Here is a 21146-nt window from a genome sequence, read left to right on the forward strand (position 1 = left end):
ACAAACAGAATTCGATCAATTCTACTGATCGCCATTCATAACTTGAAGCGTTCAATTTTGCAAACGAAAATTGAAATTAGTTGCGTACAATTCAATAACTAAGTAAACGGTTCAAATTTGAACAAAGTTCCAAACAACAGATGTTGCACAATAGGGAATTTGGACAACACCTCAGCTTTGTACATCTTCAGTAGGCCTTCATTCACTTTTTTCCAATGAGGCACAGCAGAAATATTCCACAGCTGATTCGAATGCTCTGAGAAGGGGCCAGTTTTTACCTAAACTAGATCAAATTAAAAACAACTATAAAAAAAAACAACTAAGCCTAGAATACTCGGCTATATTGAGGCGAATGAAACCAATTCAATTTGTAACGAGTTATCATTTTAAGAAAAATAGAACCACTTGATACCGCATTACAGAAGGCTAGAATGACAAAGTTATATTTTCCAATCAAAATTCAGCCAGAGCTTTTTCAAAATTTTGATTGGTTTAGATTTTTTTTATTGGTTAAAAATTCGGTGCCATCGATTCTTTTGCTATTGGAATAACTATCTTCCATTTCCATTAAAAAAATTACCTTATTGATATGGTCAATAGCCGCACAGAGAAGATAATTGTCCTTGTTAGTTGTCATTGCGTCCATGTCTGGTATGTCTTTTGGTTCCAATGCAGACCCAGCCAATTGACTACTGCCGAAATAAAATGGCAGAAACTGATAATCGTCCAAACTGTATACGCCGTGAGAACCTTAAAATTCAAATTAACAATCAAATTCAAAATCTTTTTCGAATCAAAACGCACGTTTTCTATCGTACCTGAACAACGCCTGAAAATAATTTCATGATTATAAATCAATACTTCCATGTTTTTACCGCGAACAGTGGTTTTGAAGGCATTATAGGTCAAATTAATTTACACATGCTTCATTTGAAGCTTTGAGTCGCCAAAGTTTTCGTTTTGCAACGGATTAAGCCTTTTTTGTCAGATTCACTAGCATGCCGAGGGCGGGGGGGGATGGACGACTGCCCCTCCCCTCAGTTCTGGGGTTACCAAGTTTTTCCAAAGGGTCCCCCTTTGGTATAATTTTACGTATCTTTTTTCGGCAAACCAACAACAAAATTTTTCTAAAGGCGCCTTTGGCGCCAATATAACAAAATTTGAGGGGGGAACGTGCGCCGAATAAACGCAATTTTTTTCTTCAAAAAACCGGCCCCTAGAAAAACTTCTGCGCATGCCAAGTTGTAGCTTTTTAGGTCGATCAAATTGATTTTCCGAGCGCTCTGAGAACACTATAAGTGATGACCTTTTCGTTGGTGAGGAGGTCAAAGCCCTGAGAGGGGGAGTCTTCCTCCCCCTAAAACCGTTCCTGGTTGCGGTCTTTTAGTTAATAATCCAATTTCAAACAAAAATCTCAATTTTGGAACAAAAAAAATAGAGACGCTTAGGGCTATTTGAATTTCTAGATAATCGCAAGCGTAAAAAATTCATGATTGACATTTTTTGATTAAATTAACCCAATTTGAAAAAAAAAACTGAATAAATAAGTTAACTTTTCGAACTTTAAAGTCGATTACGTTTTTCATGACGTTTTTCCGTTCGATAGTGGATTTTGCCATACTTTTAACAAAGGAAATCAACTTAGAAAGATATCATAAGTCAAACCACGAAAAAGTAAATTTCTGCTTGCAAAATAAACGAAAAAAAAACATCAGCACGTTTAAAAAATTCTGAACTACTTTCCTCGACTCTTAATAGATCTCGCAAATCAGGCGACAGCTACAAAGACAAAAAAAATTACTTTGGAACAGAAAACAATTACATAATGCATAACATATCCAACACGCAGTGATAAACGTGTCAATAAACAAAAACGTTTATAAACACAACAAAAAGACCACTTTTGTAACTCAATCACGTGTTTCCGTGCCATTTTAAATTTGAAGACCATTTTACATTACATTTGCAAATTGAACTTAATGCGAACATAATCTCATCACAAACATAGCATAGCAACCTTAATCAAAATGACAAACAATTGACTAAGTTGAAATCCAAAAAAATCAGCCCTCTCAAAAATTTCAGTAAGACTTGCCTTGAAGAATATCATTTTGAAAAACCATAACACGACGACAAATGGCAACGGCAAGGACATAAAAAATACAGAACGCCAATATCAGGGTAAATGCACGTAAATCATTACGAGTCCAAACTGTACCCTTTGGCGTATAAGTTCGGGAAGGGCATTGTAGTGGAAACCGCAATAAAGCTGATTTTCTTCGGTATTTTTTGCTGATGTTGAATTCGAGACAAATGACAAAAACATAGCTCAGCTCCAAATGCTAGCTCCAGGCTTTGATCAACTCGCTGATTGCTTTGATCTTTTTGCTCGTTGTGGACTCCACGAGAAAATTTTGCACCGACAAAGTTTACGCCAGCAAGTATCTTTTTACTCGTTGTGGACTCCACGAGAAAATTTTTCGCCGACAAAGTTTACGCAAGCTTAGTGGATTAAATTTCTTGTGGATTAAATAACGCGTTAGACAGTCGAATTTTAAATGGAATGTCAACAGGATTCTGTGCGTGTATAAATATATAGTTTGGCCTCGTAAGTATCCATTTTTACAAATTAAAGTATAGTACCATGAAAAAAAACTTTCGCCTTACAATTGACGCAAAAGAGGCAACTAAGCAGACATAAACAGGACAAAACAAAACTTATTTGCTGCATATAACTACTAAAAACAGAGGCGAAGCAGAGCTTCGCACCACTTGCGATGCAAAAATTGCAAGTCATGAAAAAAGTTATCAAAAAATCAGATTACAAAATTGTTGCAAAAAGATTTTCAAAAATTACACAACCAACAAAATCAGCCTACCTCAGACTTAGTTTTTAAACCTGCCTGCAATGCATCCAAATAATGAAAGAAAAAATGATAAATTCGTCCAGCAATTCTGAAAAAATATATATATCAAAAATATTGAAATTTAAAATTTCTGATTTGATAGCACTTCAAGCTTGCTTGGCTCCCGTTTTCATCATTGCTAACACGATCAAACTACGCAAAACTGGAGAAACAAAAAATTAGCAAACAGCAACCCAAACTGACTTTGCAGGCAAAACGATGAAGTGGACTAGCAATTTTAAATTATAGTATCAAAAAATTTGAGCTTAATTAGTCCTGATTTACTGGTAATTCAGACTTGCTAGGTTCTCGTTTTTCACATTTTCATTGCAAGATTAGCACTGCCAGCTAGCAAATGTTTTCGAAAAATGTCGTTAAGCCACAAATACAAAAACTCCAAATGCTTGTCTCAAATGACGATTCATTTGAGGAAAAACAAGTTCAGCAACACAGTCGTCGGGTTTAATAACTATTTAGAGAATTTCATCGAGCGGTAACTGATCCGACGAAAATTGGGTAAACGCAGGTTCCATTGAGACGGAAAAAATAAGTTGACATGAAAACTTTGAGGTATAAAATACTGATTTTCTAAAAGTTTACCACCACAACCCGGAAACACGAAAGACCTCTTTTCTTTTCAAACCACGCTAAATTCGGTCAATGAGCTGAAACCATACACGCCGAATAAAACAAAAAAGAAATTAAACTAAGTATTACATAAAGTCAGGAGTTAGTAGATTTATAAATTACAGAAACTAATATACAGACAGACAAAACATAAAGAGACAGACAATAGGTCGACAATTTTTTGAAGCGGAAAGCTTTCAGTAAAAAAAAACAGACCCTCATCGGATTTGAAGCTACACCCTATGCGGTCCCAGCAAAAGAATTTGAAAATATTGTATGTCAAGCTATCAAATGATTCAAGTGATTTTGTTGAACACATTGTTAACTTGAAAAAAGTCTTCATTTCAGATTTGACAACGCTTGCTAGTCGCAAACGTAAATATTTCGATCTATTTCCAAACAATTTTCGCTCAAGAAAAAGTTTTTAGTAACTTCGGATAGATAGCCCATTTTTTTCAAGCAATCTTGGATTGAACATGACAGCTCAAACAGGTTGACTTCTTTGCAACCGAAACAATTTGTGTGCAAAAAAAACTCTCTAACCGATCTCAGCTTCAGTTTTTTAATAGACATGTGGTCTGTGTTGGCCAGGAAATAGTATCTAGGATTGTATATCTCTTTCTGCATGTGATCCAACAGTCTCAGCATCTCAGTCGTGTGTCCACCAGATCCAAGCACTACCAGAGTTGGCTTTTTTCGTCTATCTAATTCACTGCCCAAAAAAAGAGGCGTTTTTGCCTTCAGCTTCAAGAAAAAGAACCTCGTCAGGTAAACTGCTAGTATTAAAGACCCAACAAAAGCTGGGAGTATGTCTAAGGTCATTACATCTGAAAGAAAATTTCTCCGAGCTCCAAAATTTTATCAGATAAAACAAACAGAATTCGATCAATTCTACTGATCGCCATTCATAACTTGAAGCGTTCAATTTTGCAAACGAAAATTGAATTAAGTTGCGTACAATTCAATAACTAAGTAAACGGTTCAAATTTGAACAAAGTTCCAAACAACAGATGTTGCACAATAGGGAATTTGGACAACACCTCAGCTTTGTACATCTTCAGTAGGCCTTCATTCACTTTTTTCCAATGAGGCACAGCAGAAATATTCCACAGCTGATTCGAATGCTCTGAGAAGGGGCCAGTTTTTACCTAAACTAGATCAAATTAAAAACAACTATAAAAAAAACAACTAAGCCTAGAATACTCGGCTATATTGAGGCGAATGAAACCAATTCAATTTGTAACGAGTTATCATTTTAAGAAAAATAGAACCACTTGATACCGCATTACAGAAGGCTAGAATGACAAAGTTATATTTTCCAATCAAAATTCAGCCAGAGCTTTTTCAAAATTTTGATTGGTTTAGATTTTTTTTATTGGTTAAAAATTCGGTGCCATCGATTCTTTTGCTATTGGAATAACTATCTTCCATTTCCATTAAAAAAATTACCTTATTGATATGGTCAATAGCCGCACAGAGAAGATAATTGTCCTTGTTAGTTGTCATTGCGTCCATGTCTGGTATGTCTTTTGGTTCCAATGCAGACCCAGCCAATTGACTACTGCCGAAATAAAATGGCAGAAACTGATAATCGTCCAAACTGTATACGCCGTGAGAACCTTAAAATTCAAATTAACAATCAAATTCAAAATCTTTTTCGAATCAAAACGCACGTTTTCTATCGTACCTGAACAACGCCTGAAAATAATTTCATGATTATAAATCAATACTTCCATGTTTTTACCGCGAACAGTGGTTTTGAAGGCATTATAGGTCAAATTAATTTACACATGCTTCATTTGAAGCTTTGAGTCGCCAAAGTTTTCGTTTTGCAACGGATTAAGCCTCTTTTTTGTCAGATTCACTAGCATGCCGAGGGCGGGGGGGGGGGATGGACGACTGCCCCTCCCCTCAGTTCTGGGGTTACCAAGTTTTTCCAAAGGGTCACCCTTTGGTATAATTTTACGTATCTTTTTCCGGCAAACCAACAACAAAAATTTTCTAAAGGCGCCTTTCGCGCCAATATAACAAAATTTGAGGGGGGAACGTGCGCCGAATAAACGCAATTTTTTTCTTCAAAAAACCGGCCCCTAGAAAAACTTCTGCGCATGCCAAGTTGTAGCTTTTTAGGTCGATCAAATTGATTTTCCGAGCGCTCTGAGAACACTATAAGTGATGACCTTTTCGTTGGTGAGGAGGTCAAAGCCCTGAGAGGGGGAGTCTTCCTCCCCCTAAAACCGTTCCTGGTTGCGGTCTTTTAGTTAATAATCCAATTTCAAACAAAAATCTCAATTTTGGAAGAAAAAAAAACAGAGACGCTTAGGACTATTTGAATTTCTAGATAAACGCAAGCGTAAAAAATTCATGATTGACATTTTTTGATTAAATTAACCCAATTTGAAAAAAAACTGAATAAAAAAGTTAACTTTTCGAACTTTAAAGTCGATTACGTTTTTCATGACGTTTTGCCGTTCGATAGTGGATTTTGCCATACTTTTAACAAAGGAAATCAACTTAGAAAGATATCATAAGTCAAACCACGAAAAAGTAAATTTCTGCTTGCAAAATAAACAAAAAAAAACATCAGCACGTTTAAAAAATTCTGAACTACGTTCTTCGACTCTTAATAGATCTCGCAAATCAGGCGACAGCTGCAAAGACAAAAAAAATTACTTTGGAACAGAAAACAATTACATAATGCATAACATATCCAACACGCAGTGATAAACGTGTCAATAAACAAAAACGTTTATAAACACAACAAAAAGACCACTTTTGTAACTCAATCACGTGTTTCCGTGCCATTTTAAATTTGAAGACCATTTTACATTACATTTGCAAATTGAACTTAATGCGAACATAATCTCATCACAAACATAGCATAGCAACCTTAATCAAAATGACAAACAATTGACTAAGTTGAAATCCAAAAAAATAAGCCCTCTCAAAAATTTCAGTAAGACTTGCCTTGAAGAATATCATTTTGAAAAACCATAACACGACGACAAATGGCAACGGCAAGGACATAAAAAATACAGAACGCCAATATCAGGGTAAATGCACGTAAATCATTACGAGTCCAAACTGTACCCTTTGGCGTATAAGTTCGGGAAGGGCATTGTAGTGGAAACCGCAATAAAGCTGTATTTTCTTCGGTATTTTTGCTGATGTTGAATTCGAGACAAATGACAAAAACATAGCTCAGCTCCAAATGCTAACTCCAGGCTTTGATCAACTCGCTGATTGCTTTGATCTTTTTGCTCGTTGTGGACTCCACGAGAAAGTTTTGCACCGACAAAGTTTACGCCAGCAAGTATCTTTTTACTCGTTGTGGACTCCACGAGAAAATTTTTCGCCGACAAAGTTTACGCCAGCTTTGTGGATTAAATTTCTTGTGGATTAAATAACGCGTTAGACAGTCGAATTTTGAATGGAAAGTCAACAGGATTCTGTGCGTGTATAAATATATAGTTTGGCCTCGTAAGTATCCATTTTTACAAATTAAAGTTTAGTACCATGAAAAAAAATTTCGCCTTACAATTGACGCAAAAAGAGGCAACTAAGCAGACATAAATAGGACAAAAAAAAACCTATTTGCTGCATATAACTCCTAAAAACAGAGGCGAAGCAGAGCTTCGCACCACTTGCGATGCAAAAATTGCAAGTCATGAAAAAAGTTATCAAAAATCAGATTACAAAATTGTTGCAAAAACATTTTCGAAAATTACACAAGCAACAAAATCAGCCTACCTCAGACTTAGTTTTTAAACCTGCCTGCAATGCATCCAAATAATCAAAGAAAAACTGATAAATTCGTCCAGCAATTCTGAAAAAATATATATATCAAAAATATTGAAATTTAAAATTTCTGATTTGATAGCACTTCAAGCTTGCTTGGCTCCCGTTTTCATCATTGCTAACACGATCAAACTACGCAAAACTGGAGAAACAAAAAATTAGCAAACAGCAACCCAAACTGACTTTGCAGGCAAAACGATGAAGTGGACTAGCAATTTTAAATTATAGTATCAAAAAATTTGAGCTTAATTAGTCCTGATTTACTGGTAATTCAGACTTGCTAGGTTCTCGTTTTTCAATTGGAACAGCTACTTTTCAAAAACAATATAGGCTAAAAATAATTGAAAACACATTTTCAAATGTGGTAGAAAAACTGAACCGAAAAATAAACAAAAAAATGCAAATAACACCTAAACTCAATTACCTACACGAGAAACAATATGATAAAAACAGCCGATTGAACAAACAAAAGCATAAAAAATTAAAACCAAACTTTTCGTGCAAATTGAAATCGAAAAAATTTTTTTTTGTAAATTTCAAAAACAATTCGTACATATTTTAGTTCTGATCTAGATTTTTCGAAAACGCTTTGTAAGATTTCAACCAATTTTATAAAAACCAACAAAAAGTTATTAAAAAAAATCATTCGGAAAATGATCCGAGGAAATTACCTCGCGGACACTAAGTGCCAAAAAACACCGACATTTTTGGCACAAAAAAACTATTAGAGAAACTCATAACAGGCACAAGGCCCATACCTGACATGCACATGCTATATTGCATCTGTACATCTGTCCATTAAGACACGTGCGAATTCTGTGGACAAAAATGTTTACGAGAAAAAAGTCTAGTACCCGGTTGCAATATCCTTGCTTACCGCAAGGGTAATAAAAACATCGCCTTATGACAGTTGGAAAAGAGTAATGAACACAAGGAAACAAAAAAAAACTTGTTCCGAATTTCAAAAAATTCTTTAAAATTTCATGAACAATTAAAAATTGACTGTTTTGATTTTGCGAAAACGGGGCCAATAAGTAAACTTAATTGCACTGGTGAACCTGAGCATCAAAATCCACTTTCCAAACCTTTCGTGACCTTTGCACTTTTGCTCTGAATTCCACAAAAGAGTAAGAATTTTTGACCTTCAAAACGGTGCCATATAAGATGACTCCGTCGATATAATATAAACAAAATAAAATGGAAAAAGCAAAAAAAAATGAATAAAATTTTTCAACAACAGAATTTTACAATTAACAAAACAACTTTAATGAAATTGAACATTTCAAATTTAAAAAAAAACATTCTTTGTAAATTAGGCTGCTAAAAAGCTCATCAAGTCATAAAAATAGTCTTTGAAAAAAAAATAGGAATTGAGTCGACAGAAATTTGGACGAAGGCTACGAATCCCAAAAATCTTATTTTTTCAATGATTTTAATTGAAAAAATTAAACAGATCCTACAATGAAGTACAAGGTAATTGTATTTGAAATGCCAAGAAACTGAGAAAGTCAGCGCAGCAGCAACTGCAGCAGTTGAAAGTAACAGCAGCAGCATCAGTATTTTGTAAAACAAGTCGTTTACGGGAAAAAAGTTAGTTCCCGATTACAAATACACTTCCTCTCGCAAGTGAAATGAATCGAAAAAATAATTTCACAATAAAAAATTGCGCGCATGGTTTTTAAGAAAGATGTAGCCAATCAGATTGCAGCCAATGTATTTGTGTTCTTAATTCATGTCATCTGAATATTCTGTCGCCTTATTTACCTAGCGCCTTACCCGTACCTGCTGGTTCCATGCAGTATCTCAGCTGCACTTTCCTCACAACGTCCATGTACTTCGCAAACACACGAGTCACAAAACTCCTATTCACTTCAGCATGCTCTTCATCCGACTTTAAAAGAAGTTTATTCAAACACAAGAGAAAAATCAAGAAGTTCATTTCATGTCCAGTTCCGTAGTCAATTCTAGATTTGTTTCCAAATGAATCACACCAGTAGCTGACAAGTTCGACAGATGCCATTTTCAATTCGTCTGGAAGAAGGTTTTGGCATAATTTATCGGCTTCACTCGACATTTTTTCAAACCACGATCGGTATGCTGCATTTCCAAATCTTTGCGGCTGCTCTGAAAACCAAACAATAAATAAAAATCAGAGGACTTATTTTCAAACAGTAATTTTCGAACAGGACAAAAAAGCAGGTTTATGAAGTGTAATAACAAAAGTAGAAATAAGCCTCGAAGTAGCAAAGAATTCGGCAACGCCTGAGATTCGAAACAGCGACATACAGATTCAGAGTCTCACACTCTGACCACTCAGCCACGGAAGCCAAACACAGACACAAATAAAGCAGAGGATATATGCTCTGCAATTTCCAATGTTACAGTGAAATTTTCAAATAACCGAACTCGTTCAATGAACACTTTTTTTTGCGAGTTAGGTTAGAAAAAAAGAAGGTTCGTAACACTACACTACGCTGACGCTAGTGTAACTATTTCAGTTACGTTATATATAAGAGACAAATTCATTCACTAATAAATTTAGCCAAGATGCAGTTGGAAAAGAGCCAATGAACGCTAGTAAACAGACAACTTTGTGGTAGCTGATTTTGTATGAAAAAACTTTTTTCAATGGTCGGAACAATTGCTGCACCTAACTTTGAAAGGATAGGTAACGAGATCAGCTTATCTGCTTCAAGCCTACCCTGACTACTAACACACAATCACAGAATTAATATAAATTTTAAACGAAACAGAAAACATAAAACCTTAAAACAAAAGTTCCCAGCAGGGTACTAACTTATGGATCCAGCGATAAAATCCGGCGCTTTACCGCTGCAACGGACTTTTAAAAAACTTCGTACTTGGGTAAAACATTCCGAACAGGTTTAATGAACACTTAAATTTTATTTTACACTTCCTTTTTACCTTCTCCTGTTCTCCCTATTTACCTTCCTTCCCTTATGCCCTTTTTATAATTGCTGTTGGATTTAACCGAGTAAGCTCATGAGCCCTTCTTACCCGTTTCGAATTTCCCGGCTAGCCCTGGGAATCGAACCAATGGTCCTTGAGTTCCGAGTCGCATCTTTCACCAGTCGCCAAGGGTGCTTTTAAGAAAATATAATTATTTAACTCTGAATGATATAAATGTATAAGACTTCAAATTCATGTGTTATAAAATGTAGTTTACTCAAAGCAAAACACGACGAGTCTGGTGGTAAGAACCCAGTTACTTGGAGTGTATTATACAGCTAGGTATAGAAAATTCTCGAAATTATGGAGCATTTTTCCAGCTTTGTCTTCAAAAGGGATTGGAAAAGCAGCGCTTTAATTGATCTCCGTACTGAATTTCTACAGTTGTTTTCAAAAATGAAAAATTCACATAGATAATTCATTTATCGACACCAGATTAGTTAGTTTTATGAAAAAAGGGTCAATCATAAATTGTTCTGGAAGTTCAAACAGCTTCAAGGCCATCTAATTTTTATTTTCGAATTAGTTTGAAAATTTGAAGCTCATAGACTGACAAAATTTGGTGTTTTACAAAAAGTTTGAGATTTGTTGCGGCGTTTCGGAAAATGAAGGAGCTTGATATATTTTTGTAAGAAAATAGATCTGGGATAAAGAAAATTACACAAGCCATGTACGATGTATGTATTGAAGCTATGGTTTACTATTGGACTTATTAAAGCAGATGAGCTGATCTCTGTGAACAAAATGGCGTAGTTTACAAACAGCTCGAATGAGTTGCTAGTTTTTTCCAAATATGTTGAATTTGTGTTGGAGCTGATGTCTCTTCCATCTCTAAGCACTTGTTAAAAAAAGTAACTTCAACGGCTTCATGGTTGATAGAAAATGATTGGTTTAAATTGGTAGCATTTAACCCTACTTTCAATTACACTGTTTTGTCTAAAATCAAGGCAACTTTGTTAGTAATTAACCAAACACGTACGTTATTTAAATCATTTAGAACTTCTGAAGGTGTGCATCTAAACGTGAAATTGTTTCGCCAGCAAAAAAAACACCCCTTTTTTCCTACACGAACTAGGAAGATCAGTTATATAGATAAGGAATAACAGAGGACCTAAAATCGAGCCCTCTGTCACACCGAAAAGGTTGTGTTGCCAGGAAGAACTTGTTCCAAATACTTATACTGGCTGTTGCCGATTGATTAGTTATTTACTAAACCAATCTGAGATTTAGCTTCTGATTCCCATAAATTTTACATTTATTTTAATCAACAAGTAATGATCAATAGTATCCAACTATTTTTGGATCCAAGAGAAAAACTGTTTTTGCCACTTTTTTCATGTCGTAACCTTTCAGTTTTCTCCACTAAGGCAACAACTGTACTAAGCTTTATTCAGAATCTGAACTGATGAGAATAAATAAATTGAATTTCTCGAAATATTCAAATGCTCTATTGTACATAACTCCTTCATAAATTTTACTCAAAACCTTTTGTATTGCTATTAGACGAAAGTTCTTTAATCGTGCTTTGAACTATCTTTGTGCAGAGGCAAAACTTCAATCGGAATCTTGCCTGCTTGAAAATAAGATAGTTGAATTCTGATAAAATTGGTGAAATTACCGGGGCTGATATATTGATTAATTGGTTGAATTATGTAGCAAGTGGCAAGCAACCATGTAGTTTCGGCTAGCGTGTTGATTAGTCTGTACATTTCTCGGGTGTGTCCTTTCTCATTTGCTAATTCAATCTCGGCTGTCTTTTCAACCAGGTATTTGCTCTTGTCCCTTCGTATTAGTAGCTTTACGCGCTTTCTTTGGTCTGTGACTTTTTTCTGGTTTGCTCTCTTGTTCTTAAGTTTATCTCGTGTCTGGATTGCGTTCACCGTCTCCTGTGTTTTGCTTGTATTTGGTTGTTCCTAGCGTCTTGGCAGCCGTGTTTACTAGAGCTTTATTGATTCGCTCCCATTTCTGGTTTACTGTGGCGTCGCGTTGTACACCTTCCGCGGTCCTGTGTCTTCTTGTAGACTGTTAGCTTCGACTTGAGGGCGCACTGTGTCTTCTTGTAGACTGTTAGCTTCGACTTGAGGGCGCACACAAGCATTCGGTGGTCACTGTCGAGGAGAAGCCCGTCTTTTCTCACGCGGGCGTCACTTATCGATGTGCGCCATCTTCATCTAATCAATAGGAAGTCGATTTGATTTCTTGATTTCCTGTCTCTAGAGTACCATGAAGTTCGTGAATCTTTTTCCTGAACATGGTAATTGCTATGCATAGGTCGTTTGATGCCGAGAACGGGGCCAAGCGACCGCCCTTCCAATGTAGGTGCTTTCGGCTATATGCGCTTGACCGAGCTTTGCGTTCATGGAGTGTCGTCGACTGTGGCTTGGAGACTTTGGTAGAAGTCGTCTTTCGTCGCTGAGTCGGCCTCTTCTGTCGGAGCGTAGCATGATATTATGGTGACAACTGTGGGCTTACCTTTTTGTCTGAGCATGCAGACTCTTGAACTCACAGCTTTCCATAACTGTACAGAACTGTTTATCCTTTTCGATATTGCAATTCTTACTCCATGGATACCCTTGTTCTCTTGATATCCGCTTGTGAGTATCTGGTACCCTTCGGTTTCTACTTTGGATTCTCATTGGATTCTTGTTTCCTGTAGGTATGCCACGTCTATCCGGTGATTCGATAGTGACTTGTCCAGGAGGTCACGTGCTTCTGGATGGAGGAGGGTAACGGTGTTCCACGAGCAGATATGTAGAACTTTTTCGGAATGGTTTAGTGCTTTTGTGCCAATTTTGCTGTTTTCCTCAATGACGGCACTCGTGGAGGCCCCAGTTCACGCGGGGGCGTAGCTGTAGGTGGATTGTGGTTTGTGAGACTTTGCATTTGTGGTTTCTTGGCTAGGTTTTACGGAGGTCGACACTCTCCTTTATCGGGGCTTTGGACCGGCAGTCGGATCTTGTTCAGTTCGACAGGCGGAGTAGTTTCGGCTTACTTGTGCCAATCTTTTGTCAGGGTTCAGACGAGTTGGTCTGAACATCTACAAAATTTGAAATATCTTCATCGACATTCGTTCGTTCGTTAGCAAAGGCATGGCTGCCCATCAACTAGCCACTGATTGCAGCGTCTCGGACCACCGCTCTCTATCTCAGCCTGTCCTGGGCGACTTCCTAGCATATATCTTTCCACGACTTCTTCCAAACATCGTGCCTCATTCTCACAGGCCTGAGGATCGGTTCAACGTCTTCCGCGACGTTCAGTCTCCATGTTTTTTCTGAGGCCACCCGGTGCGCGCTTCCATGACTGAGCTTTTTCAAACATTGATGCTTCTCGAGTTACTCGTTCTACTTCCATTCAAAGTACATGACTACACCATCTTAGTCGCATCTTTAGCAGGTGAGAGTCCAAGGATGTCCCAAGGTTCCCTGCTGCTCGGATGGTGGTGGTGTCTTGATCAGGTCGTGCTCTGAGGTAGCGTCTTACACATCTTGTTTCCCATGAATCAAGTCTTCCGAGGTCAGATTTTTTGACAGTCCATGTTTCCGCAGCATATAGCAGAGCGCTCTTTACGCATGCGTTGTATACTTTGTTCTTCGTGATTCTCGTCGTTCGCTTGTTCTTCCAGAATTTTGCTAATCTAGAGCTGTTGGCAGTGGCGCTTGCGATCCTGTTTTGTACCTGTATATGTTGCCGTTGGACGATATCCGACTTCCGAGGTAGACGAACTCAGTGACGTTTTCGAGCGGGTTGCAGTCGAGGTAAAGAACCGCTGGGTCAGTTCAGGCAAACATGCACTCGGTCTCACGCACGCATCTCACACACGCCCTGTATATTTTCACTCCATACAACTGAACCTTACTTCCGAGGTAGGTGTCATTGTCAACTCGCTCTATTTTTTTCCATGGTGGTCGTGGGGGCAGAACTGCGCATTGTCAACGTTGAATTGTAGACCAACTAACACTGCCCTTCCAGCATGTGGTTTCGTTGGCAGCGTTGCAATGTTCAAAACATCTCTTGTTTAAAACACGTTTAACACAGTGTTTAAAACACAGGATAATTCAGTGTTTGAAACAACTTCCCCTGATTGGCAGATTTTCACTTGACTAACTGAACTGTTTTCGTAAAAAAATCTTCTCGATGGATTTCGTGAACGAGGTATCGAACGACGCGAATGGCTCGAAAGTGCCGAGAAACGGTAAAATTATTCTATTCTGGATTCTTGGTTTGCCGTTGTTTTTGTATCCGACTTTTTCGGAGTCGATCCGACTAAAAATGAAATGAAAAGAGCACTCAACTTGGAAAAGTACGGTTCGCAGACTGCATAGAAATGCATTGTTTTTTATCCAAACATGTTTAAACCGTTTTAAACGTTCAAAACAATTTTTTTTTTCGAAACGTGTTTTTTTGCAACTCTGGTGGCTGGTCAATTTGGCGTCCCTGTGACGACATAGCATTTTCAATTAATTTACTCTTTAAGTGGATAGGGTAGTGTCGATCCAAGGGCCGTTCCTTCAATACATGCTCTTCCAAAAGTTAATACGCACTCTACTAATGACTCAGACGCTGTTCTCTTCATTGTCTCGAATACCTGGTATTTGTTCCGACTATTGAAACTGGTGATTAACTTTGTATTCGGGTGTGCTTTAGTTTTTTTCATGCAATATCAGGTACCACAAAGAATCATCGGAAATTGTCGAGTGATATATCTTAATGAATCTCTTTCAGTCATGATTTGAAAGACATTTGAAAAACTGTCCAAGTGTCGAAAAACACAGTTTTAGTGTCGAAAAACACAGTTTTGAAAGTTTTTCGTTCAGATCCTTTCATCGCACCACGCAGAAAAAAAAATGACACTAGTTTGAAAACATATTTTTCTCAATGGGTATTTTAAACTCTATGGTCGGAATATCCTGTGCTATTTGCACAGTAACCAGGTAGCCTTGTTTCCATATGCTCTTGTAGCTTTTTTCACATCAAGCGCATTATCAAACCGTCAAATCAAAATTCCAACCGGAACTTTTAGCGCACCCACATAGTATGAACCGGTCACAAACAAAACAAAGCCAAGGCAAGATCTTGTTTTTTTAAATCTCCAAATCGGTCACTTGCTACCAAATCTTTTAGAAGACCAGACGTTGTCTTCACGACAACATACCATTCAAGTCTGAGTATGGAAATACAATCCCTGGGTTCCTTTATTTGCATCAGTACAAAATCGAAAAAAAAAGAGACGAAACGCTGCTCAACCTAATTGAACGAGGTCTTATTTCGCAAAAAGAGAAATTGGAAGAAAAACTTCTGCTTTCTATTTCAATTTTTTTCTCCATATTTATTTTTCAAAACTGGCGCTGCCATGCTGTTAAAAAAACCTTGAGAAACCCTTGACCAATCCATGTTTAACTATGAGAAATCAAATGGTATATGTAATGGATGATTACCGCAAATGATTTAAATTGTTAAATTTTCTTTAACTTATAATTCTGACACAACAGGATTATATTCTCCGCTTACTACTAACGGCTGACCACCACCTTCACAGAAATTGGGGTTAAGCTATTGGAGAGATCAGCAAAATATCAGAACGAAAACAGGCAGGAATAACCAGGAAAAACCTTAATAATTGTACTTACGGATGGGTTCTATTTCATCGCATAAGACTGATAGGCGCTCTAAATTATCACATAGAGTTTCCACAAGTTGGTTTCCACTTTCTCCAGCTGAATTATTTTTTCCGTAAGTAGCTCCACTTAAGGAGGTGATAAAATTGATATATTCAAGATAAGCTGTACTGGCAAGCCATCTGCTCATATCCATCGGACTTTTAATTCTCCTTTCTGGAACAGTATAGAGATCTGTTTTTGAAGTCATTTATTGGCATCAATTTAGCACATCTGGAAGATATCACGAAATTCACGAAAAAAAATAGCTAGTAACGCACCTCCGGTGCTTCGAATTTTTAACAACTCAGAAACCGGATATATTGGAAAAGAGATCTGCATCCATTGAGTTTACTCTGACAGAACCCAATTACAGGGTTGGTAATTTCACATTTTGAAAAGATTTTCATTCAAGTTTTAAATCAAATTTAAGTTTTCTGAATTTTTTTTTGAAAAATCATTTAAACCGTCATATCTCGAAAACTACAGGGATTTGAGCAGTCATTGTATAAGGCATCATTCGCAACTCCTGGGAATGCCTTGACAGAGCCTCACTATAGAGATTGGAACTTAAGCTTTGTGAAAACTTTAAAATCTAAATTAAATAAAAATTTTAAAATTAAGTTTTAAAAAAGTTATAACAAACGTCACTTTTCGGAAATTAAAAGCATTTGAGCAGGCACATTTGGATGCAAGATTTTCAATTTGGAACACCTGAGAGTACCCTCACAGTACCCAACTACATGGTTGAGAAACTCAATTCTTTTGAATTTTTTAAAATCTAAGTTTTCTGAAAAACTAAAAAGAAATCATAAACACGTCATATCTTGAAAACTACCAGGAGTTGATTCGTTATACTTGGCGGCAAGATTAGCAACCGCTGAGAACACTCAGACATCCCCCAATTACATGTTAGAAATTTTAAATTTGAGAAAAAATAAAATTGAAGTTTTCTGAAACTTTTTTGAAAAATCACAAAAAACCTCAATACTCGAAAACTACCAGAAGTTAAGCAGTCGTATTTGGAGGCATAATTCACAACTCCTGGAAATATTCTGACAAAGCCTCATTATAGAGCTTGTAATTTAATATATGAGATATTTATGTCTAAATTCTTTAAAAAAAAAGTCATAACAAACATCACCTCTCGGCAACTGAGAGCATTTCAGCAGTTGCATTTGGATGCAAGATTTTCAATTTGCAACAACTGAGAGTACCCTCACAGAACCCAACTACAGGGGTTGAGAAATTCATTTCTTTAAAATTTTTAAAATCTAAATTTTCTGAAAACCTCAAAAGAAATCATAAAACACGTCATATCTCGAAAACTACAACGATTCGAGTAGTCGTGTTCGGAGGCACAATTCGCAATCGTTGCATAAACTCTGACAGCATCCAGCTACAGGGTTGGAAAATTCAAGTTTTGTAAAAAAAAATTCTAATTAGAGCTTACAGAAAATTTTTATAAAAAATCAAAAAAATCGTCGTATCTCGTACACTTATAGGATTTGGGCATTCATAACTGGAGGCCAAATTTGCAGCCCCTGAGGGAACCCTGGTAGCATTCCCTATTTTGTTCCTTATTTTAAACTCGGTGAAACAAACACTGAAATCAAACTGGATAATCGAAACAAAACTCTTAAACACTGCATTACACGATATAGCTTAAGCGTGAAAAAAGTCTTTTGTTAACCTTGCAAGAGGAGCGCGGTCTGATTGTAGACAACCGCGTATTCTTACTCGTCAGTATGCAGACAAATGCCAAATTAACCAATCAGAATTGTGATGAGAAAGCAAACTTACGATCCAAATTATAATGAATTATTCATTTCTTCCTGGACTCGATTCTGATTGGTCAAAACAGTATTTGTCTGCATGCTTATGAGTCTGAATCCGCAGTTGTCTGAATACTTCTACATAATCTATTAATACCATCCAGTTAATCGCAGATATTCGCTCTGTCACACGAACTTCTGATTCCATGAAGTTTTATTGTAATCAAATTAAATCCAAGCTCCAAACAAGTGTGCCAGTCCGTCATATTTGGAAGTTTGACCTTGCGGAAAACGAACTACGTAATTTTGGGAGGAAATTTAATTTTTCAAAAATTCGAATTGAGCCTGTCATGCTCAACTTTCTCGCGAAAACTGAAAAATAAATAGAAGATCAGAACAACCGGTTTACAATCGCGGGAAAGTACTTGAAAAAGCAGCGGGAAATTGCTATTCGCAATTTCCAGATACAAAACAAACGCGCGTAGAGCCGTCCTATCCTGAAATAGGAGAAAGAGTGATTACAAAAGAAGAGTATATCGATTCGAGCTGAACCAGAGTGAACCCTCAGTGGAAAGGTGGACAGCTGGGGTGTCCCAATGGTCCAATCCCAAAACATATTTCTCAAGTCAAAACTCATCTACTTTGTTGGAGTTCGTTAATTACAAACTTCTTGAGTTAAAACTTAATCCCCTTTAATGCTAGAGTTGCTGATTAATTTAGTTACTCCAATTCTTGAGTGTGCTGGTATGTGAGTACCCAATTTAGTTTTCTTGAGTGTGTTTTATCATTGTTATGTTGAGGTAAGGAGAGTTTTAAGTTAATCCATCTGTGCCATTCGGTCATATTTGGAAGTTTGACCTTGAGAGAAGCAAAAAGCACTTAATTTTGGAGTGAAATTTAGTTTTTCAAAATTTCGAATGGAACCTGTCATGCACGATTTTCTCGCGATAACTGAAAATCAGAAAAGAGAAGTCAGAACGATCGAGTGACAATCGCGGGAAAGTTGCTAGAAAAATCAGTGGGAAATTGCTATTCGCAATTTCAGTAGCAATAATAATCGAGAGTAGAGCTGTCCCATCTAAAACAGAGACGAGCGCATTCCTACGAACTGGATTGTTGTGATTGGAGTATTTTTCTAAACTGGACTAGAGTGAACCTTCGGTGGAAAGGTGGACAGCTAGAGTGTCCCAATGGTTCACGAGAACTTACAGTCTAGAGTGAAAACTTGTTCTTGTTATTAAAACTGACTAACATTAAACTCATTTTAGTTACTTTATTGATTCTTGAGTTGCTCACCGACTTATTTACTTCCTGGTTCTTGAGCGTGCTACAAGGTGAGTACTAATTTAAATTTCTAGAGTGTGTTTTATAATTGTTATGTTGAGGTAAGGCGAGTTTTAGGTTGATCCATCTGAAATGGATCAAAGTTCCACTGTCTGATAAAAAGTAACTTAACGGATTGTTCCAACCCGGTTTTTAACGGCGTTCATGTATTTTGGGTATCTAGAGACCTAAGTATGGGGACGTTTCTAATTCTAGAGTGGGGGTATATTTTAGTAGTAGCCTTTAAGCTGTAACGGGTCGTAGTCTCATGTCACAAGCGAACCGAATTGGCTCCGACTGATTTGAGTTACAAAAACACAAGAGATAGTGTCCCTGACTCTTGAGCCAATGGTTATAGGGCCTATTTTTCTTAAGCCTCATGTGTGACTGCAGTAGACGAATGTTACATAGTGTTTTTATGGCGCTCCTGGGTGTTTACGACATCAAGACTACGGAGTCGAACCCACTTGAGACAGCTTCGGGCTGAATGCCTATTCTAGAGTACCGGCGGTACGGTTCGACAGGAACGTGCAAACCTTCCGGTTGTACCGTGATAGCTTTTTAAGAAAAATCAAGAAAACTTCCTGGTACGCTCTCCGAACGAGGCTTAGCTAACCGAGTAAAAGGGGGCAACTAGGGGGACAAAAATACGAGCAAAAAGACAAAAAGCGAAACAAAAACCATAAAACGAAAAAAGACAGTGACTTTGACACCAGATTAGTTGGATCAAACCTTTATATTAATTAAATAGTATACCCATACTGTTTTACAAGTTCGATCGTTTCGATCAACCTAGCAATTTAACCCAGTAACCTCAATAAAGTGCCCGAGTGTGGGGCGTTGTCAAGGGTTTTTAGATAGCTTGGAACTTAGCTGGACAACAAGGAGACTTGACTGGAAGAGGTGACCAGCCGAGTGGGAAAGTGGTTCAGGAGCACTTGAGCTGAACCAATAGGAGACTTGACTGGAAGAGGTGACCAGCCGAGTGGGAAAGTGGTTCAGGAGCACTTGAGCTGAACCAATAGGAGACTGGACTGGAAGAGGTGACCAGTCGAGTGGGAAAGTAGCCAAGAGGGATTTGGCAGTTCTCGAGTTCTCAAGTTGGGCAGAACGGGTATCGTTAAAACTCATACTACATTATAGGAAATAAGTGTAAAATTGGATAAGCGATATCCCCCGGTTTTGAGAAACGTTTTTACTTGAGCAGGCCTGGAGACAGGTGTACGGTTTTCTCTTGAGAGGTTTAGCACCCGGCGCTTAAGGTGATTTTAGGTTTAAGAAGGGGGGCTAAAAAGGGGGGAGGTTAGAAGGGGGGCTGGTTAAGTTAGAGGTTGGCGGTTGTAAATTGTAAAAAGGGGAGAAATTAGAGTAACTAATTGGTCGACATCGTTGATTTAGTTACATTAGTCATTTACACGCGTTGGTCATAGGAAACGGATATCCAAAATTGGAATTAGGTTAAGGTAGGTACCCTGGTCGCATCGGTAGGGGGAAACGGACATAGACAGTTTTTGTGATACCCCATAAGATCGCTAGCAGGGGGGAAGGAAACGCGTGGCAATTAGGTACCAGACATTTTTTCGATAGAAGGTAGACATTTGTCACCTTTGAATTTTAGGTGGGCTCATCTTTCCGTTTTTATTACTTTTTCTGGATTGGATTTTTTGTTGCATTTTGGGGTGGATTTGTGTTTAGTTTGTATACAAACAGGTGATCACAAGATACCTGCGCACAGTTTTTGGTCTCAAGTTGCTTGGAACATTGAAATAGAGGTAACTAAAAAGAAATAAGAAAAAAGGGAGGTCAGCATTTGGCTTTTAAGAGAGGGTTTTTGGGGAAATTTTACTAGAGCTTGAGTGGTGGTACAAGGTACAGTGAATCAAGAAGTCCCCATAACAAAGAAGAGAGAAGCCCCACCGCTCAGACACTTGTCAACAGCCTTGGGACAGTGCCAAAGAAGTCCTGGGACAGTGTTGGACCAGAACAGTCTTGATACAGTCTTGGGACAGTGGTCTTGGGACAGTGGGCTTGGGACAGGGTCTTGGGACAGTGGTCTTGGGACAGTGGTCTTGGGACAGGGTCTTGGGACAGTG

The 21146-nt window shown here is 37.6% G+C and overlaps 2 protein-coding genes across 2 annotated transcripts; both read right to left on the reverse strand.

Annotated features, from left to right (window-relative positions):
* Positions 1–55: 55 nt before the first annotated feature.
* LOC134839873 (serine/threonine-protein phosphatase 2A activator-like) lies at positions 56–4355 on the reverse strand. The gene is made up of 4 exons (XM_063855502.1): positions 4077–4355; positions 1740–1779; positions 581–750; positions 56–278 (listed from the first exon to the last, which is right to left on the reverse strand). Exons 1-4 carry the CDS (start codon positions 4353–4355, stop codon positions 99–101), a joined length of 669 nt encoding a protein of 222 aa, XP_063711572.1. The 3' UTR covers positions 56–98.
* Positions 4356–4488: 133 nt separating this feature from the next.
* On the reverse strand, positions 4489–16211 carry LOC134848924 (serine/threonine-protein phosphatase 2A activator-like). The gene is made up of 4 exons (XM_063866471.1): positions 15929–16211; positions 9114–9455; positions 4983–5152; positions 4489–4681 (listed from the first exon to the last, which is right to left on the reverse strand). Exons 1-4 carry the CDS (start codon positions 16164–16166, stop codon positions 4502–4504), a joined length of 930 nt encoding a protein of 309 aa, XP_063722541.1. The 5' UTR covers positions 16167–16211; the 3' UTR covers positions 4489–4501.
* Between the last annotated feature and the right edge of the window lie 4935 nt (positions 16212–21146).

This window comes from Symsagittifera roscoffensis, chromosome 1, assembly GCF_963678635.1.
Source record: "Symsagittifera roscoffensis chromosome 1, txSymRosc1.1, whole genome shotgun sequence".
In the NCBI taxonomy this organism is placed as follows: Eukaryota; Metazoa; Xenacoelomorpha; order Acoela; family Convolutidae; genus Symsagittifera; species Symsagittifera roscoffensis.